This window comes from Strongylocentrotus purpuratus, unplaced genomic scaffold (genome assembly GCF_000002235.5).
Source record: "Strongylocentrotus purpuratus isolate Spur 01 unplaced genomic scaffold, Spur_5.0 spur5_scaffold_20, whole genome shotgun sequence".
In the NCBI taxonomy this organism is placed as follows: domain Eukaryota; kingdom Metazoa; phylum Echinodermata; class Echinoidea; order Camarodonta; family Strongylocentrotidae; genus Strongylocentrotus; species Strongylocentrotus purpuratus.
In genome coordinates, this window is record NW_022145606.1 from 17,079,791 (window position 1) to 17,099,262 (window position 19,472).

The following is a 19,472-nucleotide window of genomic DNA, read 5'->3' on the forward strand; positions in this document are numbered from 1 at the left end:
TAATAAATATTTGTGAGCTATCCATTACTATTTTTCTTTATTTAAGTGAACCGGTAACATTGTAAAAGGTTGAACAAAGAAGTGCGTAAGTATTGTACGACATGTTATTTTTATATTCCTTTTACTGTACAGGCCCTCTAACATAACAATTATTAATTATAGGTATTTCTATAGCGCCGTCTATCTAGAAATTCTATTCCGAGGCGCATTAATTATTACCCCGGCTTTAGCCTAGCTGCCATTACAGCGCTCCAGCATTTCAAGGAATAATTCTTGCTAGGTACCCATTTACCTCACCTGGGTCGAGTGGACATTAGTGCCGTATCGGGGATCGAACCACGACCTTTGAATTTCAAGTCAAGTGCTTAAACCACTCGACTACAACACTTCTACAACATGCAAAAAATCCCGAAAACAATTATTGAACCCCAAAGATATTTATGGTTTTCTTTGAAGGCTTAACAGTACATTCCTACCAGATTCAACCTTTTTCCAAACCGTTTTTCAATGAAAAAAAGAATTAATGCAGGCATTTAATGATCTTGTTCACACTTTAAAGTTTGAAATGGTATATAGATGAAATTCAGTGCTATGTGACGATTTACATTAACCTAATATTAATTTTATGTGAAGTATAATAATATAGTTCGAAGAATTTAGGAATCGATCAGATAATTGTTTCCAATCGTTATCAGTGATAGTGGTCTGTTTTCACTTAAATTGTCAGATTATCTTTGATTGTACATCTAGCACTGAAGTCACTACCTTAGTACCACTTTCTCTTATCTGAACAATGTTACCAAATCCCTTAAATGATAGAACAATCTTTGATTGTATATCTAGCACTGAAGTCACTACCTAAGTACCACTTTCTCTTATCTGAACAATGTTACCAAATCCCTTAAATGATAGAACAACGTTAAAGCAATGCACATTATAAGAATCTACCTAGCAGTGGTATCACAAAAAGCCAGTTTGTAAATACATTATGCGCATGAGCACATAAAGGTCATTTGTCCAAAATTGTAAAACCAAGCGATACGAATACTGGATACGTGCGCATGAAAGATTGAAATGTATGTACTTATTATTCATTAAAGACCGTCAATACTACTTGACCAGAAGGGATTAGACCACACAGCGAGGTCACTGACAGGTGGCTATCTCATTAACTCAGCTCTCAACTAACATAAGAAAAAGAGGATCATGGGGGACCAACAGGCACCGATTGGGGAAATTTTCTTTATAGAGGGAGCAAGTAGCTACAAGTAGGACAGTGGGGCTTTAAGCACCGACAGTACATGTTTTTGTACACAGGTGCATAGAGTTGGACTTCTCTATGGACGTGTAAAAGATCTTTGGATATTTGGGGTCACTTTTACTATGTGCTAACTGTTAGCAAGGCATAATATAAAGGAAGTAGGATAGTCCACATGGCAGGATTAAATATTCAGTATTCACAAAGTACATGCAGGTTCGGATAATTTTGGCCGCCTGTTTGGGTAGTTTCTTCCTGACTATGTGCATTCATTTTTTTTAAATATAAATAATGCAATGTTTTTGTTAAGAGCCAAACCGTGCAAAGGTATGCCTATATACATGTCTATTAAAAAAGCGACGTGCTTTGTACATGCTAAAATATTTCCCCATTAATTCTTAAGCTATATTTAAACACTTTAACGCTTTGTTTCTCATCACATTTGCAAGACATTCCTGGTGGATACTGCGGTCCTTTTAGGGCGCAAATACTAGGGTTTTACCACCCAACACTATAAAATCGGTAAAAGATAAATGACTAAATAAAAATGAAAGTACCTAAAAGTGTTCTATATGAGACACTATATGTGTATGCTTTCATAGAACACACAGCAGGTTTGAAACAGATGATTATACAAATGAAAACAAAACTACCTAATATTGCTCCCTGCTTTCGGGTCGGGAAACATGGTTAAACAGGTGAAAATGAAAGTACCTATTGTGCTCCCTGGGGACGCTACTTCTTTAATGGCAAAGAGCATATAGCACGTAGCTTCTCGTAGCAGCATTCCATGGAGACTCCATCGGAATTCAGAACGCAGCAGTCTCTCTCTGCGTTATTTCTGTTGATCTCAACGCCGAGTCTAAGTAAACAATGAGAATTGAGAAGACATGTATTTCAAAACTCATAACTACAGATTCATATTTGGGAATATTTCCTACTTTTTTCATTAACGTACACTGTAATACACACAAGAGTACTATGATGTTTATTTCTAATTTGTCTATTTTTTATTTTTTATTTCAACAATAATCTGGGTTTAGTTTTTTAGGTCACTAGTGCTTAGTACGGGAATGATGTGTAGGAAATCAGCCGCAGGAAAATTATTGCTGAGCTTGTGTCATTCAACCCCAGACGCAAGTGCACGTAGGCGTGTCACAAATATTACTACTTCTCAGGCGCGTACACAGGGGGTGGGGGGGTTAACCCCCCAAACCCCCCCCCCTTTGGTAATTTTTTGTGTGTAAACCCCCCTAAATTTCTCTAAAACCCCCCCCCCCCCCCCTTTTGGATTTTTTTATTTTTTTATTTTTTATTTAAAAAAAATAAAATAAAAATAAAAAAAATATTCCCATGGTTGACCTAAAAAAGCTGACCTTACCCCCCCCCCCAACGGAGCAAAATGTCAAATTTTCAAATTTCGAGACCAAAAAAAAAAAAAGTGTCCCCCCCCCCCCCCCCCCCCCCCCCCCCCCCCTTGAAAAAATCCTGCGTACGCGCCTGCTACTTCTACTATTAATACTAATACTACTCGTCCTACAACTACTACTATTACTATTAGTACTACTACTACTACTACTACTACACTGTCGCTTATATAGTTGGAATATTTTTGTTTTACCCCAATTTACGGAATTATTTTAAAAATAATTTATTCCTAATAGATTAAGATAATAGTATACATTCTCAGATTTTATTGAATAATAATTTGCCAATAATAATAATAATAATAATAATAATATTAATAATAATAATAATAATAGCCTAATAGTCCACTCCAAACTTTATTAAACCGAAACGGAAATTCTTTTTGCCCAATTGATCGTGAGCCCGGCAGCCACTGACGCGGCCGGGGTTCGAACCCACGACCTCCCAATGTGTGTTTTGCGTGACTGCTAAAGCATGTGTATGCTACTATGCTTATCAACTAGGGGACCTACGCCCTTAAGTCATAAATGACAGTAATGAGGATTAATGCCCCACAAAAGGGCACTAATATAGCACATCGACACGGTTTTGATCCTGGGGCCTCACAGTTACGAGGCCATTGCTTTGTCACTGAACCATGACTGTACGCATCGGGGGACTAGGGTAGGGGGCAGTTTCCATAAATAAAACAAAACCAAAGAAAATGCAATACATTTTCAATAATTTATTGCATGTTACCCCGGTCCCCAACATAAACAAATCCTCTGGACGTCATGCATTATGGCTCAAGGCATGGGCACACAGAGGATTTTGTTATGTTGGGAACCGGGGTATAGTATAGCAAAGCGCAATTCAGGCATCGATTGCAACAACCCCTACCTCCTTCACACACACACACACACACACGGACACTCTCGCGTTCATGTACATGCACATTGCATGGCATAGGCCTATATATGGTTGTCTTTTCTGAACTGAATTGCCAATTTGGGTCATTAGCATTTTGACATGATATAATGTAGTACAGAAGTTGTTTATAAATTGTTCATTTTCACAAAGAGGGATTATTATTAAGCAAGTAATTTATTTCATTTGTCACATCTCTTTAATCAATTTTGTTCATGATACGTTGCTGCCTAAAGCATGTGAAATGCATGCCGATATCTTTCGGATCCATGTCCAATTGAACAAAAAACAATGCTTTACCTTTGTCAATACATTTCCTTTCTAAATTCCTAATTCAGCATCAACAATATGTTTCTCTGGCCTTGTGACTTTTAAGATGAATTAGAAATTTAAAAAGAAAACCTTTTTTGTTGCACCTGCACAGGGTGGTAATTACCTCGAACGTTCTCGCAGGTAAGGGGGTAGTATTTTCTTGAGGAGAATACAAGGCGGCCTCGTCGCAAGTCCATCGTAAGAAGGACGTGTGAATCGCAGGAGTTGGCCTACAACCCGACCGCAGCTGCGGACCTGCACTTGCAAAAAGACTCGCGGCGAGTTGTGACTGTTTTACATTAATACTTACTCCTTTAGGAATGGTGTTTGGATGTTCTCTTCCTCGACCTGGTCATGACAGCCAATCCAGGAACCTGCGCTCAAAAACTTACTGCCAAGAAGTTCTTCGAGTTGGTCGTCTCCATCTATCACTAAGCTTGCCCCGTCCTTGCGGCATTTCTGTTGGGTACATATTGAGCATCGGTTTAACATTCATTCACTTTTATTAATACTCTTTGTACAAGTTATAAATATATATATATATATTTCAAAAGCTAATAGTTATATTTCTTATTAGCGGCATATTTCTTTGTAATGATACTTGTTTGTTATGACATCTTGTATTATATATTTTATCAAGATTTTTTTCGGGGTTGCAAACGTGTAAGAGTTCTTAAAATATTTCTTTTCTCAGATATGTATTCTTTTATAAATGAATACAAATCTTAATTTTGTTGTTGATTGATGCATATTTCATTATGATTTTAAATTTATCATAAAATGACCCAAAATTAGAGAAACTTGTCTAAACTTTTGGAGTATTGCAACCTCAACTACATCCTCGATGGACAGTCACCTTAGACGTATCTATGCATTTCACGTATTTGCAGGGTTCGTAACTTATAAACCCTTGGTCATAATCTCTGGAGTTGAAACTAGCTAGGGAAGACTTTGACCCTACATTCATCAACGCTTCTAGTATAACGGGAGCTCTTTGTCTGTGCACCTCAAATTTGACTTGAAATTATACAGGATTTTCTTTTATATTCATGTATAATGCTGGATTTGATACAATTCAACATTTTCTAAAGACTTAAAGTGTGCCAAAGGTTCTGTCATTATTTAAGTAAGAACAATTTCATTTTCACAAGAAAAGGCAGTGTGACCATTCTGACATTCCAAAAAGACAGGTTCCCTTGTCAGACCACTCGTTATTTCGAGCGCAATTGTCACGTGAATTTCGAGGATTTGAAATGAAAATGTCTTCAATTATAATTTTCACGATAGACTTTAATGTTTTTTTCACGGATACTTAAAGCTTCAATAGAAATTAAAAACTTTCGTTCGGTACCTAGTTTTGTCTTCTTCTTGATCTTCTACTATGTTTACGTGTGGCGCACACAAAGTACCTGCTTCGAAGACACGGACACTTTAGCTATTTTATATCATTAATTACTTCAACAGAAACTAAGTCTCGTTCAGATATGGCACTGCAAAGCCGCTGCAGTTTTTGTTAATGATGACGTAAGGTGGGATTCATTTCGTATTTTTGTATCGAATTATATCACAGAGCTCAGTTAACACGCGCAGGACTTGGTTTACTGACTGTATATTAGGGCCCGACAGTGCCTTAAAAGGACGTCACATTGCCTTAAAAGGACGTCACATTGCCTTAAAAGGACGTCACATTGCCTTAAAAGGACGTCACATTGCCTTAAAAGGACGTCACATTGCCTTAAAAGGACGTCACATTGCCTTAAAAGACGTCGCATTACCTTAAAAGGACGTCACATTGCCTTAAAAGGATGTCACACATAGAGGTCCACGTTCTCGTCGCGTAAATCTAAAAGTTCCTATCATCTCACCTTCTCACTGGCTTCCCAGGTATCGGGTGTCTGGAGTAGACGGACACAGATATCACCGCTCTGTATGTAATGTTGTGGGCATCCTGGGAGGCAGCAAGATAGAGGGAAATATGTAATCATTTATCCAGTATTACTTTTTGTGTTTGTTTATTTTGTGTCATCTAATTATTTTCGTTCTTTCCTTATTCATTTATTTAATTATTTTACATGATTATTCAGAGGGGTGTGTTAATTACTTCAAAACTGATCCACCACAAAGACATGATTAGATAAAAGCTTACATATAAACTATCGAAAGGTCTATGCCTGAATTGAAGTAATCAGAGAAAATTCAGAAAATATTCGAAATGACAGGACAGAATATGATTGTAACATTATTATAAACACAACATAAATACACAAATGATAATAATGTATGTCAATCAGCATGTTACCACAATATTTTAAGATATGAAGGTCAACATTCTATTTCAAGAGACCTCTAAATCTGAGAATTAAATAAAAGTTAGAGAAAAGAAGAGAAGAACGATGGTAATAATGCAAACGCTACAACCAAACAGATGTTATAAAAGAGATGTTTTACGTCACAAATATGAAAATTTGTAGATTTTTTTGGTACAAATAATATGACTGTTGCTAACTATTCACTTAAGTTCTGAAGTCAAACTCGCTTATTTGCTTACGATTCAGTTCACATACTGCAGGAAGTTTATCGTGGCAACACTCTTTTCCCCATCCGCCAGACCCTATGTTCACACATCGATCACTGTCTGAAGATCTGCCAGGAAGTTTAGAGAAAGTCGACCTGGAATAGAAGAAAAAAAATCATTCAGCTTAGCTAAGTTGACGTCAGGTCACATCAGGCCATGTTAATTCAGTCAGTTCAGCCTCAGTTCAGTCAGTTCAGCCTCAGTTCAGTCAGTCCAACCTCAGTTCAGTCAGTTCAGTTGAGGTCAGTATAGGCTCATTTGAGGTATATTTAAAAGGTTAAGGTCAGTTCAGGGCAGTGCAGGTCAGTTTAAATTTAGTAGGTTGAGGTCAATTGAGGTTACTTTAGTTCACATAAATTCAGTCATTCCCGGTCAGTTCAGTACAGTCATAATTTCTTTTCACTTTTATTCAGTTCAGTACAGCAAACATAAAATGTGCATGAAAGTTTTGAGTACAGACTTACTTACAAGATTTTTGTTACAAGGTTATACGATGTAATGTATATAAAGAGCATAAGTTCCTAAGTGGGAAGACCTGATAAAGGCTACGCTTGTACTTTGATCCTCAGAATACCCCCACATACAAGTAAGGTTGATCGTAGACCTAAGCCTAAGGTCAAACAACCCTTAATCCACGCCAAGGGCTTAAACGTGATCCCACCTCTGATCCCAACCCCAAAGGTTGATCGTAGACCTAAGCCTAAGGTCAAACAACCCTTAATCCACGCCAAGGGCTTAAACGTGATCCCTCCTCTGATCTCAACCCCAAAGTTTGATCGTAGACCTAAGCCTAAGGTCAAACAACCCTTAATCCACGCCAAGGGCTTAAACGTGATCCCACCTCTGATCCCAACCCCAAAGGTTGATCGTAGACCTAAGCCTAAGGTCAAACAACCCTTAATCCACGCCAAGGGCTTAAACGTGATCCCACCTCTGATCCCAACCCCAAAGGTTGATCGTAGACCTAAGCCTAAGGTCAAACAACCCTTAATCCACGCCAAGGGCTTAAACGTGATCCTACCCCTGATCCCTACCCCAAAGGTTGATCGTAGACCTAAGCCTAAGGTCAAACAACCCTTAATCCACGCCAAGGGCTTAAACGTGATCCTACCCCTGATCCCAATCCCAAACCTCACCCCAGGCATTTTCTTTATTATGTCACTTACCATGCCCCCTATTCCTTTAACTCCGAACCTAATGCGCTCGTATGGTTAAAGGGAAAAAAAGCCTTCATACTAAGTTACTTTTATTGTTAAGTTCAAGATATTTGAATAAAATCAGTGAAAATTTGAACAAAATCGGGCAAGGAATAAGGAAGTTAAAGCTTTTTTAAATGACTGGTCACTAGAGGGCGATATTCAATTTTATGACATCATCTGTGGACAACTCTCCATGCCTTTTGTACATCAAATTTCATGTTTATCCTTCTTTCTTATGATAATCTATTCCCTGAAAGCAAGGTATAGAATGCAAAATGATATTCTACTTCACATGTTATGAAGTCGGATCAAGAATACAAATAAATACGAAGAAAACGAAAGATTTGTGAAATTTGATGTACAGAGCTTTTGAAATTTACAGGATTTCCTGCAGATACGCTGATAAACTAACATGAAAGTAATATTTAAGTAACAATTCAATGCAAATAAGTAGCGCAAAGATTAAACATCAGTACATGGTGCGGTGAATTTTTAATTTGCCCTTTTTATAAGATAAGAAGCATTTATAGGTCTCTTGTAAACTCACAAGAAATTTGTACTGGACAATTTTTTGTTCTAAAAAAAGAAGAACACATAAAATGCTTAAACTGGTTTCATAATTGAGAGCAATATTACATGAAGGAAAACAATACACAAAGAAGAACAACTAATAATTTACTGTATAACCCAAATTTTCTTTGAGTTGCAATGACATTTTAACAGAGAGAAGGGATGGTATTTAAATTATCTCATTCATATCTTGTTATTTTTATGATAATGATAATTATTATTATTATTATTATTATTAACATCGTTATCATCAAAAACATCATTATTATTTATTTGTATTACTATTATTATCATCATCATCATTATTATAAATATTATTATTATCATTTTTATTATCATCATTATTATTATTATTATTATTATTATTATTATTATTATTATTATTATTATTATCATTATTATCATTGTTATCACTATTGTTAACTTATCATTAATATTAATACTAATATCATTACCATTACTTCCATTATTATTATTATCATAACTATTATTGTTATTGTTATTATCATTATTATTGTCATTATCACCATCATTAGTTTAAATCGTTTATTGTTATCATCACTATAATTCTCATCATTATCACTACTATGATTGTTATTGTTATTATCATTATTATTATTATAATTATCTTATTATTATTTTCATCAAATGAGATGGAATCAAATCGAATCATATCAAACTTACGTGAGAAGTTCAGTGGTTTGATAGTTACTACTCGAGATGAGATTGTGTAGGTTAAACCATGCTGGCTTGCCGTTGGCTGGCGATTCAGATTTGTAGAATGCAAGCAGAGCTTCATTTTGTGCTTCGTTCAGAGATAGGGCTAGGCGACCTTTGAGCCTTCTGCATTCCTTCAAATTTAGTGGAAAATGCGTGGTTATTATTATTTATTAACCCTACAACTACTGCAACTACTACTACTACTACTACTACTACTACTACTGCAACTAATACTACTACTGCAACTACTGCTACTACTACTGCAACTACCACTACTACTACTACTACTACTACTGTAACTACTACTACTACCACTACTACTACTACTACTACTGCAACTACTACTTCTAACACTACTACTACTACTACTGCAACTACTACTACTACTACTACTACTACTACTGCAACTACTACTACCACTACTACAAATACTACTACTACTGCAACTACTACTACTACTACTACTACTACCGCTACTACTACTACTACTACTACTGCAACTACTACTACCACTACTACTACTACTACTACTACCACTATTTAAAGGTATTAAAAGGTACTCATGAACTATACCTCCTCCTCGTTTTAATGATTTGTGGATACTTGAGATTAGTTTAACAAGTGCTGCCTCTGAAGTGGTCCTATGTAAACCTTCATTTGTCCACATTGTGGTCTTGTCACAAGAGAAACCATGATTCTAGATTATCGCTGTCAGTAAGATGTCCTTCAAATATGCCTTTCCAGTGGACATGCACAGAGCGATCAAAATGCCTTTACCTAATTTGCCGAACCTTCATCTAGCTGGCTATCATATGGCGAATACTACTACCAAATAAAAGAATAATTTTGATGCACCATGTTTAATATGACTATTAAACCGAAACCAAGTTGGCCAGACTCTGTAAATAGATCGCTGTGGTCATGTGCAAACATTTTATTGTTGAGTGAATATTAGAGGTCAAAGGTCAAACTTACATGGCATTGGGCTTCAAAGGAATCCGGATTGGTTATAAACCTCAGGCAACGATCTTGGAAGAAGATGTACCCGCTAACATCATCGCACTCTTATGTCACAAACAAGAGAACAAACAAAGAAATTCAGCATGAATTTACAATTGACAACTTCCTAATGTCATTGCATTTTGCCCCGATCCCCTACATTATGTGGGCATGCCTTGAACCATAATGCATGGGCTTTTTCTAGCTGTTGGGTACCGGGGGAAAGTGCAATGAATTATTGATCATTTATTGCATTTTCTTTGTTTTTTGTATTTGTGGGGGCGGCGACGTACAGTGAGTGAGCTGAATGAGAAATGACGCTACAAACCTTCAAATACTCTAGATGCAGATATGGGAGGGAGGAAAGTGACTAAGCTGAATGGGAAATGACGCTACAAACCTTCAAATACTCTAGATGCAGATATGGGAGGGAGGAAAGTGACTAAGCTGAATGGGAAATGACGCTACAAACCTTCAAATACTCTAGATGCAGATATGGGAGGTAGGAAAATGAGTGAGCTGAATGGGAAATGACGCTACAAACCTTCAAATACTCTAGATGCAGGTATGGGAGGGAGGAAAGTGAGTGAGCTGAATGGGAAATGACGCTACAAACCTTCAAATACTCTAGATGCAGATATGGGAGGGAGGAAAGTGACTAAGCTAAATGGGAAATGACGCTACAAACCTTCAAATACTCTAGATGCAGATATGGGAGGGAGGAAAGGGAGTGAGCTGAATGGGAAATGACGCTACAAACCTTCAAATACTCTAGATGCAGATATGGGAGGGAGGAAAGTGACTAAGCTAAATGGGAAATGACGCTACAAACCTTCAAATACTCTAGATGCAGATATGGGAGGGAGGAAAGGGAGTGAGCTGAATGGGAAATGACGCTACAAACCTTAAAATACTCTAGATGCAGATATGGGAGGGAGGAAAGTGACTGAGCTGAATGGGAAATGACGCTACAAACCTTCAAATACTCTAGATGCAGATATGGGAGGTAGGAAAATGAGTGAGCTGAATGGGAAATGACGCTACAAACCTTCAAATACTCTAGATGCAGATATGGAAGGGAGGAAAGTGACTAAGCTGAATGGGAAATGACGCTACAAACCTTCAAATACTCTAGATGCAGATATGGGAGGGAGGAAAGTGACTGAGCTGAATGGGAAATGACGCTACAAACCTTCAAATACTCTCGATGCAGATATGGGAGGGAGGAAAGTGACTAAGCTGAATGGGAAATGACGCTACAAACCTTCAAATACTCTAGATGCAGATATGGGAGGGAGGAAAGTGACCGAGCTGAATGGGAAATGACGCTACAAACCTTCAAATACTCTAGATGCAGATATGGGAGGGAGGAAAGTGACTGAGCTGAATGGGAAATGACGCTACAAATCTTCAAATACTCTCGATGCAGATATGGGAGGGAGGAAAGTGACTAAGCTGAATGGGAAATGACGCTACAAACCTTCAAATACTCTAGATGCAGATATGGGAGGGAGGAAAGTGACTAAGCTGAATGACACTAATAGTATGCACTTTGCCCGCTATTCGGGCACAAATCATCAAAATTATCAATTTTAACTTTTCTCCCATAGCTCTTTCCATCTTTTGCATGTCGGCGCCCTATGTCACCCCAACCCCTCTGTCATCCCCACCCCCCTGTCACCCCACCCCCTATGTAGATACACAATTGAGAACATCCATACCGGGATCGCCGATGGGCCCAATTTCACAAATAGCAGGATGGCGGGTGTAACAACATTCGTTGGTCCATTTGCCGTTCTGCGCACTTACAGACACACAGTCGGGTCCTTGTCCTTTGCCACTTGCTCGTTCTGGCTTCTTGTTCTTAAAGTAAGTGAAGGAAAGCCTGGACAACAAAAATAATACAATGATTACAGAACTCTCTGTAAAAGAAGTTTTTTTTTTTTAAACTACCCTGTATGAAGAACAAAAACTAAATAAATAAGTAAATAAATCGATGAACATTTTGTTTAATGAATGCATAAAAAAGTTGTCTGAATAGCTGAATAAATTTAAACATGAATTAGAATACATTTTTTTTTTTAAATACCTCTCTACAGTATTTTGAATAAAATTAGTCATCTAATTGGTCAAAATTGGAGTCATGATTTTAGTCAGGCTCACAAAGAAACGAACCATGCCCGTTGCCCTGGCGAAAGGGGATAGTCAATTAAAAATATGCCCGTTGCCCCGGGTATAGTTAAATTTGCTGAGATCCCCATTGGTTTACGTGAAAAAAGTTTCTTTATGCGAGCGCGGATACCATACAGTGTGTGTACGATTCCCAAATGATCTTAAAATTCAGGCAACTTTCCATCGAAGATTAACATACAGTGTCTCAGATTATTTGTGATGTTTGAACCAATCTTTACTTAAGAAGAGGATAATAAGGCAAGTATATTTTGTAGACTATATTGTGAATTTGGTATATAAAAGTTAAATAGACTACTGACTCTCGGGGCGTTACATCCTGCTAAGAACCCTTGGCGCACCGAGGGGGGATTGGGGTGGACATTGGGGTGGTGGACATTAATGCACCAAATGTGGTTCTCAAATGAAGTGCCTGAAAATGCGCCTAATGTGGTTCTAAAATTGCAAATGCTTCCTACTCAGGGAGGGGGTTCTGAACGTATCATTTTAAAGAGTAACTAATATAATAATAATAATAATATTTTAAAGTCCACTCCAAATTGTAATTGAATTAAAGCGAAAATGAAAATTCTTTTTGCCAAATTGATCGTGAGCCCGGCAGCCACTGAGCAGCGCCAGATCGACGTTGCTCTATCCCCTATTGTTGAACGCCAAACAAGGTAGCAGCAACTCCCGTCTTTTAACGTCTTTTGGTGTGACGCGGCCGGGGTTCGAACCCACGACGTCCCGGTTGTGAGGCGGACGCTCTACTGACTGAGCCAACACCCCGTCTAATGATACCTTATTCATACCTCTGCGGTCCAAGATGACAATACATTTTTTCTTCTTCAAACATTATTTCACCAAGTTATGTCCGTCCAGTAAGAATTGCTGATTTATGTATATTAACTTTTGTCCATTTTCAATAGAAAAGGTGTCAATGTCAACTCAGACTGAAGATTGGTAATGATATTCCGGTCAATCGAATCACAACATTTAATTTCGACGATATGTCTGGGGACAAAGCCACTGGCGATGACCTCATTTCTTGTCGCCTTCTAAAAATGACGAAATAGGTGATTGCAGAATCGTTGACCGATATCACAAACAAACCTTTGACCACGAGACGTGTACCCAAATGGCTGGAAAGCAGCTCGAGTAATTCTAATTTTTAAAAGCTGGTGATATGTCTGATCAAAGCAATTACCGCCCAATTTATATTTTGTCTGTTGTTAGCAAAATCATAGAGAGGGCTGTACATCACCAACTTTATGAGTTCATTAACGATAATATTATCTTGAATTAATCAATCTGGGTTTCGAGCGAAGTATTCTACAACAGCACTCAGGAAGTTATTTATCTTGGAACATTGAAAACATAAAGATCTCTGATGTCGCTTTTATCGACCTTCGTAAGGCATTTGACACCGTTGATCACAATCTTGTATGAACAAAATTAACTACTATTGGATGTTCTCATGAATGTGTGAAATGGTTTAGATCCTACTTAACACGCCATAAACAGACTGTTCATTTTAATAGTGCTAAATCTAATCAATTAACAGTATTGATGGGCGTATACCACGGGGATCTATATTGGGTCCTTTATTATTTTTCAATCTATGTGAATACTTTACCAAGTTTTATATATGGTGGTAATGGGGATATGTATGCAGACGATTCCACTTTAATCGTAAATGGAAGCAGTGTAGCTTTGCACTGCAAGCATTATTGGTTTGGGATAATCAACTAAACACAAACAAAACATGGTCATGGTGATAGCTCCGCGTGCAAATTTAAACAAAATAACAACCTTCAACGTTTCTATAAATCGAAAGGTACTGATAAGAGTAAGCGTCGTCAACTTTCTTGGTACAATAATTGGTGAAGAATTGAATTGGCCCAAACACGTTGACAAAGTAACAAAAGTAATGCACAGAAACACCATCCTTTCAAAACGAGCTATTAAGGACTGTTTACCAATAACTTCTTTAAAGTTGTTGTATAATGCACTCGTATCGCCTAACTTTGCTTATTGTTACTATGTGTTGTCAAATAGGTATCGGGAACAAACGGATAAACTCAAGAAGTTCAAAATCGATCTGCTATGATAATTTCAAACAGAAGTTACGAGACTCCATCAAGTGAATTGATTAGCAATCTAAAATGAATGCCAATTGAGAAACGTCTTTAATTTCAGCGTGTAAATATGATGTACATGCAAACATAATTTGGCGCCATCCTATTTACAAGAAAGGTTTATTAAAGTAAGTGACATTCATCGGTATAATACGGGGCACGCAGTTGAAGGTTTTCTTTCTGTGCCAAAGTAGACAACAGAATGTTTTTTAAACATAGCCCCCTCGTTTCTTCAATTATAGCATGGAATCAGTTGGACAGATCATTGAAAATTACAAGCCTTTAATACATGTCTAAACAGTCTTGCAATATCGATTCCCATTAAGATAAAATGACAAAAGGAATTTTGTTTAGTGTCTTAACACAAGTTTTACTTTGATTCCTTTTTTTTAATTTTTTTTTTTTTTAGCTTTCTAGCACATTTCTCTTGTAAAAATCAAACGATTGGTTAATGATGCGCTTGCAGAACAACATGATAAAATTTGGTTTTCATATACATCCTCATTGCTAGGAAAATGTCACTTGATGCTTTTTATCAAAAATTAAAAAAAGTTAATTGAGATGCTAGCTGTATCTCTTTTTAATGGAAATCCTCTGTCATTATATTTGGTAGGTATGAACATGTGTTCTTTCTTGCATTTCCTAAATCAATGAGGGTGGTCAACCTCAATCTCATTATGCGTATGAAATGGTGCAACAGAGACCTTATATATCGTGAGACAAGAAGTTGGTGGGCTAAAGATAATTTAAGGTTATCCTGTTGACTTATACAAGACAAGAAGTTGGTGGGCTAAAGATAATTTAAGGTTATCCTGTTGACTTATACAAGACAAGAAGTTGGTGGAATAAAGATAATTTAAGGTTATCCTGCTGACTTATACAAGACAAGAAGTTGGTGGGCTAAAGATAATTTAAGGTTATCCTGCTGACTTATACAAGACAAGAAGTTGGCGGGCTAAAGATAATTTAAGGTTATCCTGTTGACTTATACAAGACAAGAAGTTGGTGGGCTAAAGATAATTTAAGGTTATCCTGCTGACTTATACAAGACAAGAAGTTGGTGGGCTAACGATAATTTAAGGTTATCCTGCTGACTTATACAAGACAAGAAGTTGGTGGGCTAAAGATAATTTACGGTTATCCTGTTGACTTATACAAGACAAGAAGTTGGTGGGCTAAAGATAATTTAAGGTTATCCTGCTGACTTATACAAGACAAGAAGTTGGATGGCTAAAGATAATTTAAGGTTATCCTGTTGACTTATACAAGACAAGAAGTTGGTGGGCTAAAGATAATTTAAGGTTATCCTGTTGACTTATACAAGACAATTAGTTGGTGGGCTAAAGATAATTTAAGGTTATCCTGTTGACTTATACATAACAATTAGTTGGTGGGCTAAAGATAATTTAAGGTTATCCTGTTGACTTATACAAGACAATTAGTTGGTGGGCTAAAGATAATTTAAGGTTATCCTGTTGACTTATACATAACAATTAGTTGGTGGGCTAAAGATAATTTAAGGTTATCCTGCTGACTTATACAAGACAAGAAGTTGGTGGGCTAAAGATAATTTAAGGTTATCCTGTTGACTTATACAAGACAAGAAGTTGGTGGGCTAAAGATAATTTAAGGTTATCCTGTTGACTTATACAAGACAAGAAGTTGGTGGGCTAAAGATAATTTAAGGTTATCCTGCTGACTTATACAAGACAAGAAGTTGGATGGCTAAAGATAATTTAAGGTTATCCTGTTGACTTATACAAGACAAGAAGTTGGTGGGCTAAAGATAATTTAAGGTTATCCTGTTGACTTATACAAGACAATTAGTTGGTGGGCTAAAGATAATTTAAGGTTATCCTGTTGACTTATACATAACAATTAGTTGGTGGGCTAAAGATAATTTAAGGTTACCCTGTTGACTTATACAAGACAATTAGTTGGTGGGCTAAAGATAATTTAAGGTTATCCTGTTGACTTATACATAACAATTAGTTGGTGGGCTAAAGATAATTTAAGGTTATCCTGCTGACTTATACAAGACAAGAAGTTGGTGGGCTAAAGATAATTTAAGGTTATCCTGTTGACTTATACAAGACAAGAAGTTGGTGGGCTAAAGATAATTTAAGGTTATCATGTTGAGTTATACAAGACAAGAAGTTAGTGGGCTACAAGACAAGAAGTTGGTGGGCTAAACATAATTTAAGGTTATAACAAGGTCCTGTGAAAGCTTAGATACACATGATTCGCTTAGGCATGAATCTGAATTCAACATTTAAAATGATTTAAGAACAAAGTAACACGTGTATAATCATCCTTGACCCATTACAATCAGTGCATCATCCTGCACAAGGGCAATTAGACGGCACTGTTTAAAAACCAGTTTGCTCAGTCACCCGTTGCGAAAATTATGAATAGGGTAACGTTAGATAGAATACAAGTTACACTGTACATGTTTTACAAACCTGTTTAACTCAAAGTCAGTAAAGACATTGCTGACAACAAGACATTGGGGTCCAATCCACACGTCGTTTCTGAGGTTCTCTGTGTGATATCTTTGTAGAACTTCGGCTTTGTCTTCGGAGCGAGGTATTGCAAGTTGTCCCTTCTTGGCCTTGCATTTCTAGAAGGTAATGTTTGAATCTGATATTATTACCAAAAACTATATGTGGATAAAAGGGTTAAGCTTATAAAGCGTTTGGGGAGCTGCGAATTATATGTTTACTAGAAGAATGCTGAGGATGCCGTTGACAGATAGAGTGAGTAATGAGCAGAAGAGAGAGATGATATGTAAGAGATGGATTCAGCAAATGAGATTAATGGGATATCCGATACGAAAAGGAGGTTTGGGGAATGCTCAATTTCAATCTCAAATTTTGCCCTGAGCCAATCAAATGCCACGATTTCAGTAGCTACTAAGAGTTATTGATGACAACTTTTATTAAAACAGGGCCCTCACATTGATATCAAGGATGGGGGAAGAGGCGGGTAGTGGAAGGAGTGTAAGTGGAGTCAGCAAAGATGGGGCAATTAGGATCGAGAGAGGAATGAAAGGCCAGGGAATGAAGCTGTTGGCAATGCAAGAAACAAGGAGTTATAACGCAAATAGGTAAAGAGAGATATATCTATATATATATATATATAGAGAGAGAGATAGACCAATAACTTACAGCGCTCATATATACAACAATTTTAACTCACTAACGGAATTTCTTGCATTTCTAGCTTATGTATGAAATAAATTTGTTCAAAAAGAAAGACATTACCAACAAATAAACAATGAAATAACAACATGCAAACAAACAAAAATAAAATAACTTTTTATCAACAACAACAAAATAAATTAACTTTTTATTAACAATAACAATCAGTCAGAGTATCTTAGTATGACGGAATCACCTCACACACTGAATTGCTTACGCTATTACTATGTTTAATATACAGACAACTAAAAATAAGAGAGCGTTTTTGTATGAATCAATAAAGGTTATTGACTAGATTTCATAAATGTCGAGAAAAGAGCTATGTTTAAACAAGTTCAGATTGTTTCGAATTTACGATTACTCAATCATAGGCTCATTCACATACCACTGAACATTCAACAACCTTTGTGCACGGTAAATTCGATACAAGAATTGGTTGAGCCTCGTACAGACATGACGCGGCAAAACCACGGCGGTTTTGTATGATTACATAACGTGTAATACGTTTCACATTTAGTTTCTGTATCTTATATCACATCAGAGCTCAGTGAATACACGCGGGACCTTTGTTGTGCGCAATTGCCATACATGTACAGAAACCGCGTCATTTTGTAACAAGCCTTTAAGCTGCCCATCACTCTTCCTTTAAGCCCCTTCCACACCGGGCCATGCGTAGAGTTGCGAAGTGTTGCGTACCGACTACGCCGAGCGTACGCTGCCCTACGTGGCCTACGTAACTATACGCGGCTGGACGCAAAGGGGAACGCGAGATGGACGCACACAATTAAACATGTAAGCAAGAACCTCAGTAAGCGACTTCGTTGAAATAAAACATTGCACGGGACAGTTTGCATCATTCGGGTCGTAATTTGATGCTATTGATATCCATGGCCCTGTCCTATAACAGAGATGCGATTGATTACAAGTGACTTTCAATTCATATCGATCGCAAATCTTTAGTACACACGGTTGACATCAATTTATTGTAATGTATCGCTAATTCTCTTTCGAAGCAGGACCCAGAGCATTCAATTAATATATGCATGTTTATTCAATTTTCATATAACAATTTCTTCGTGTACAGAGCATCATTATTTCTTCTACTTTTGTGTATTTTCTTGAACTCCAAGCGGAAATCTAGCCTTTCTTAAAGTGCATGTTCATAATACATATATTTATATAACACCAAAGACAAGGAAGAAGAAAAGTTTTATCATACAGTTTTCATGTTCCCCTTTCCCGCGTGGTGTGTAAATGAAATATTAAACCAAGCCTCCCCTTTCCCGCGTGGTCTGTAAACGAAATATTAAACCAAGCCTCCCCTTTCCCGCATCGTGTGTAAACGAAACATTAAACCAAGCCTCCCCTTTCCCGCATCGTGTGTAAACGAAACATTAAACCAAGCCTCCCCTTTCCCGCATCGTGTGTAAACGAAACATTAAACCAAGCCTCCCCTTTCCCGCACGTGTGTAAACGAAACATTAAACCAAGCCTCCCCTTTCCCGCATCGTGTGTAAACGAAACATTAAACCAAGCTTCCCCTTTCCCGCACGTGTGTAAACGAAATATTAAACCAAGCCTCCCCTTTCCCGCATCGTGTGTAAACGAAAAAAAAAAATTTGGATTTTATTTCATTTCTGCATTTTTCCACATAAAATATAACTGAATAACAAAGAACATATAAATGTAAGGTATAATACAACATAAATAAACAATAATTTCTTCATGTCAAAATGTTTTTTTTACATAATATATGTACACATAATAACGAAACCTAATATTTCCATAACATATAATCATAAATTTAAAGTATTAACCGAACTATTCTGTTGGAAAAGTGCAGGAGACCGCAATCATAAGCAAAGCTTGACAAGGATGGCGGCCTAAAAAAAAAAAACAACAAAAAAATATTAAGGTAAACCTTAAAATGAAAAAGTGTTTAAACGACCTTTGTGTATGAGTTGGTGAGGGTGTTGTGCAAATGTATATGTATATATA

The 19,472-nt window shown here is 37.0% G+C and overlaps 1 protein-coding gene across 1 annotated transcript in view; it reads right to left on the reverse strand.

Moving 5' to 3' along the window:
- Window positions 1–1,992: 1,992 nt before the first annotated feature.
- The window catches only part of LOC115927613, a 46,373-nt gene continuing 28,893 nt past the window's right edge, over window positions 1,993–19,472 (reverse strand). The window contains exons 10-17 of the mRNA XM_030993710.1: window positions 16,737–16,894; window positions 11,689–11,852; window positions 9,944–10,032; window positions 8,933–9,099; window positions 6,453–6,574; window positions 5,770–5,852; window positions 4,215–4,363; window positions 1,993–2,120 (exon numbers count right to left, since the gene is read on the reverse strand). Of these exons, the coding sequence (XP_030849570.1) occupies window positions 1,994–2,120; window positions 4,215–4,363; window positions 5,770–5,852; window positions 6,453–6,574; window positions 8,933–9,099; window positions 9,944–10,032; window positions 11,689–11,852; window positions 16,737–16,894 (1,059 nt within the window). The 3' untranslated portion in view covers window position 1,993. The remainder of the gene's footprint in view (window positions 2,121–4,214; window positions 4,364–5,769; window positions 5,853–6,452; window positions 6,575–8,932; window positions 9,100–9,943; window positions 10,033–11,688; window positions 11,853–16,736; window positions 16,895–19,472) is intronic.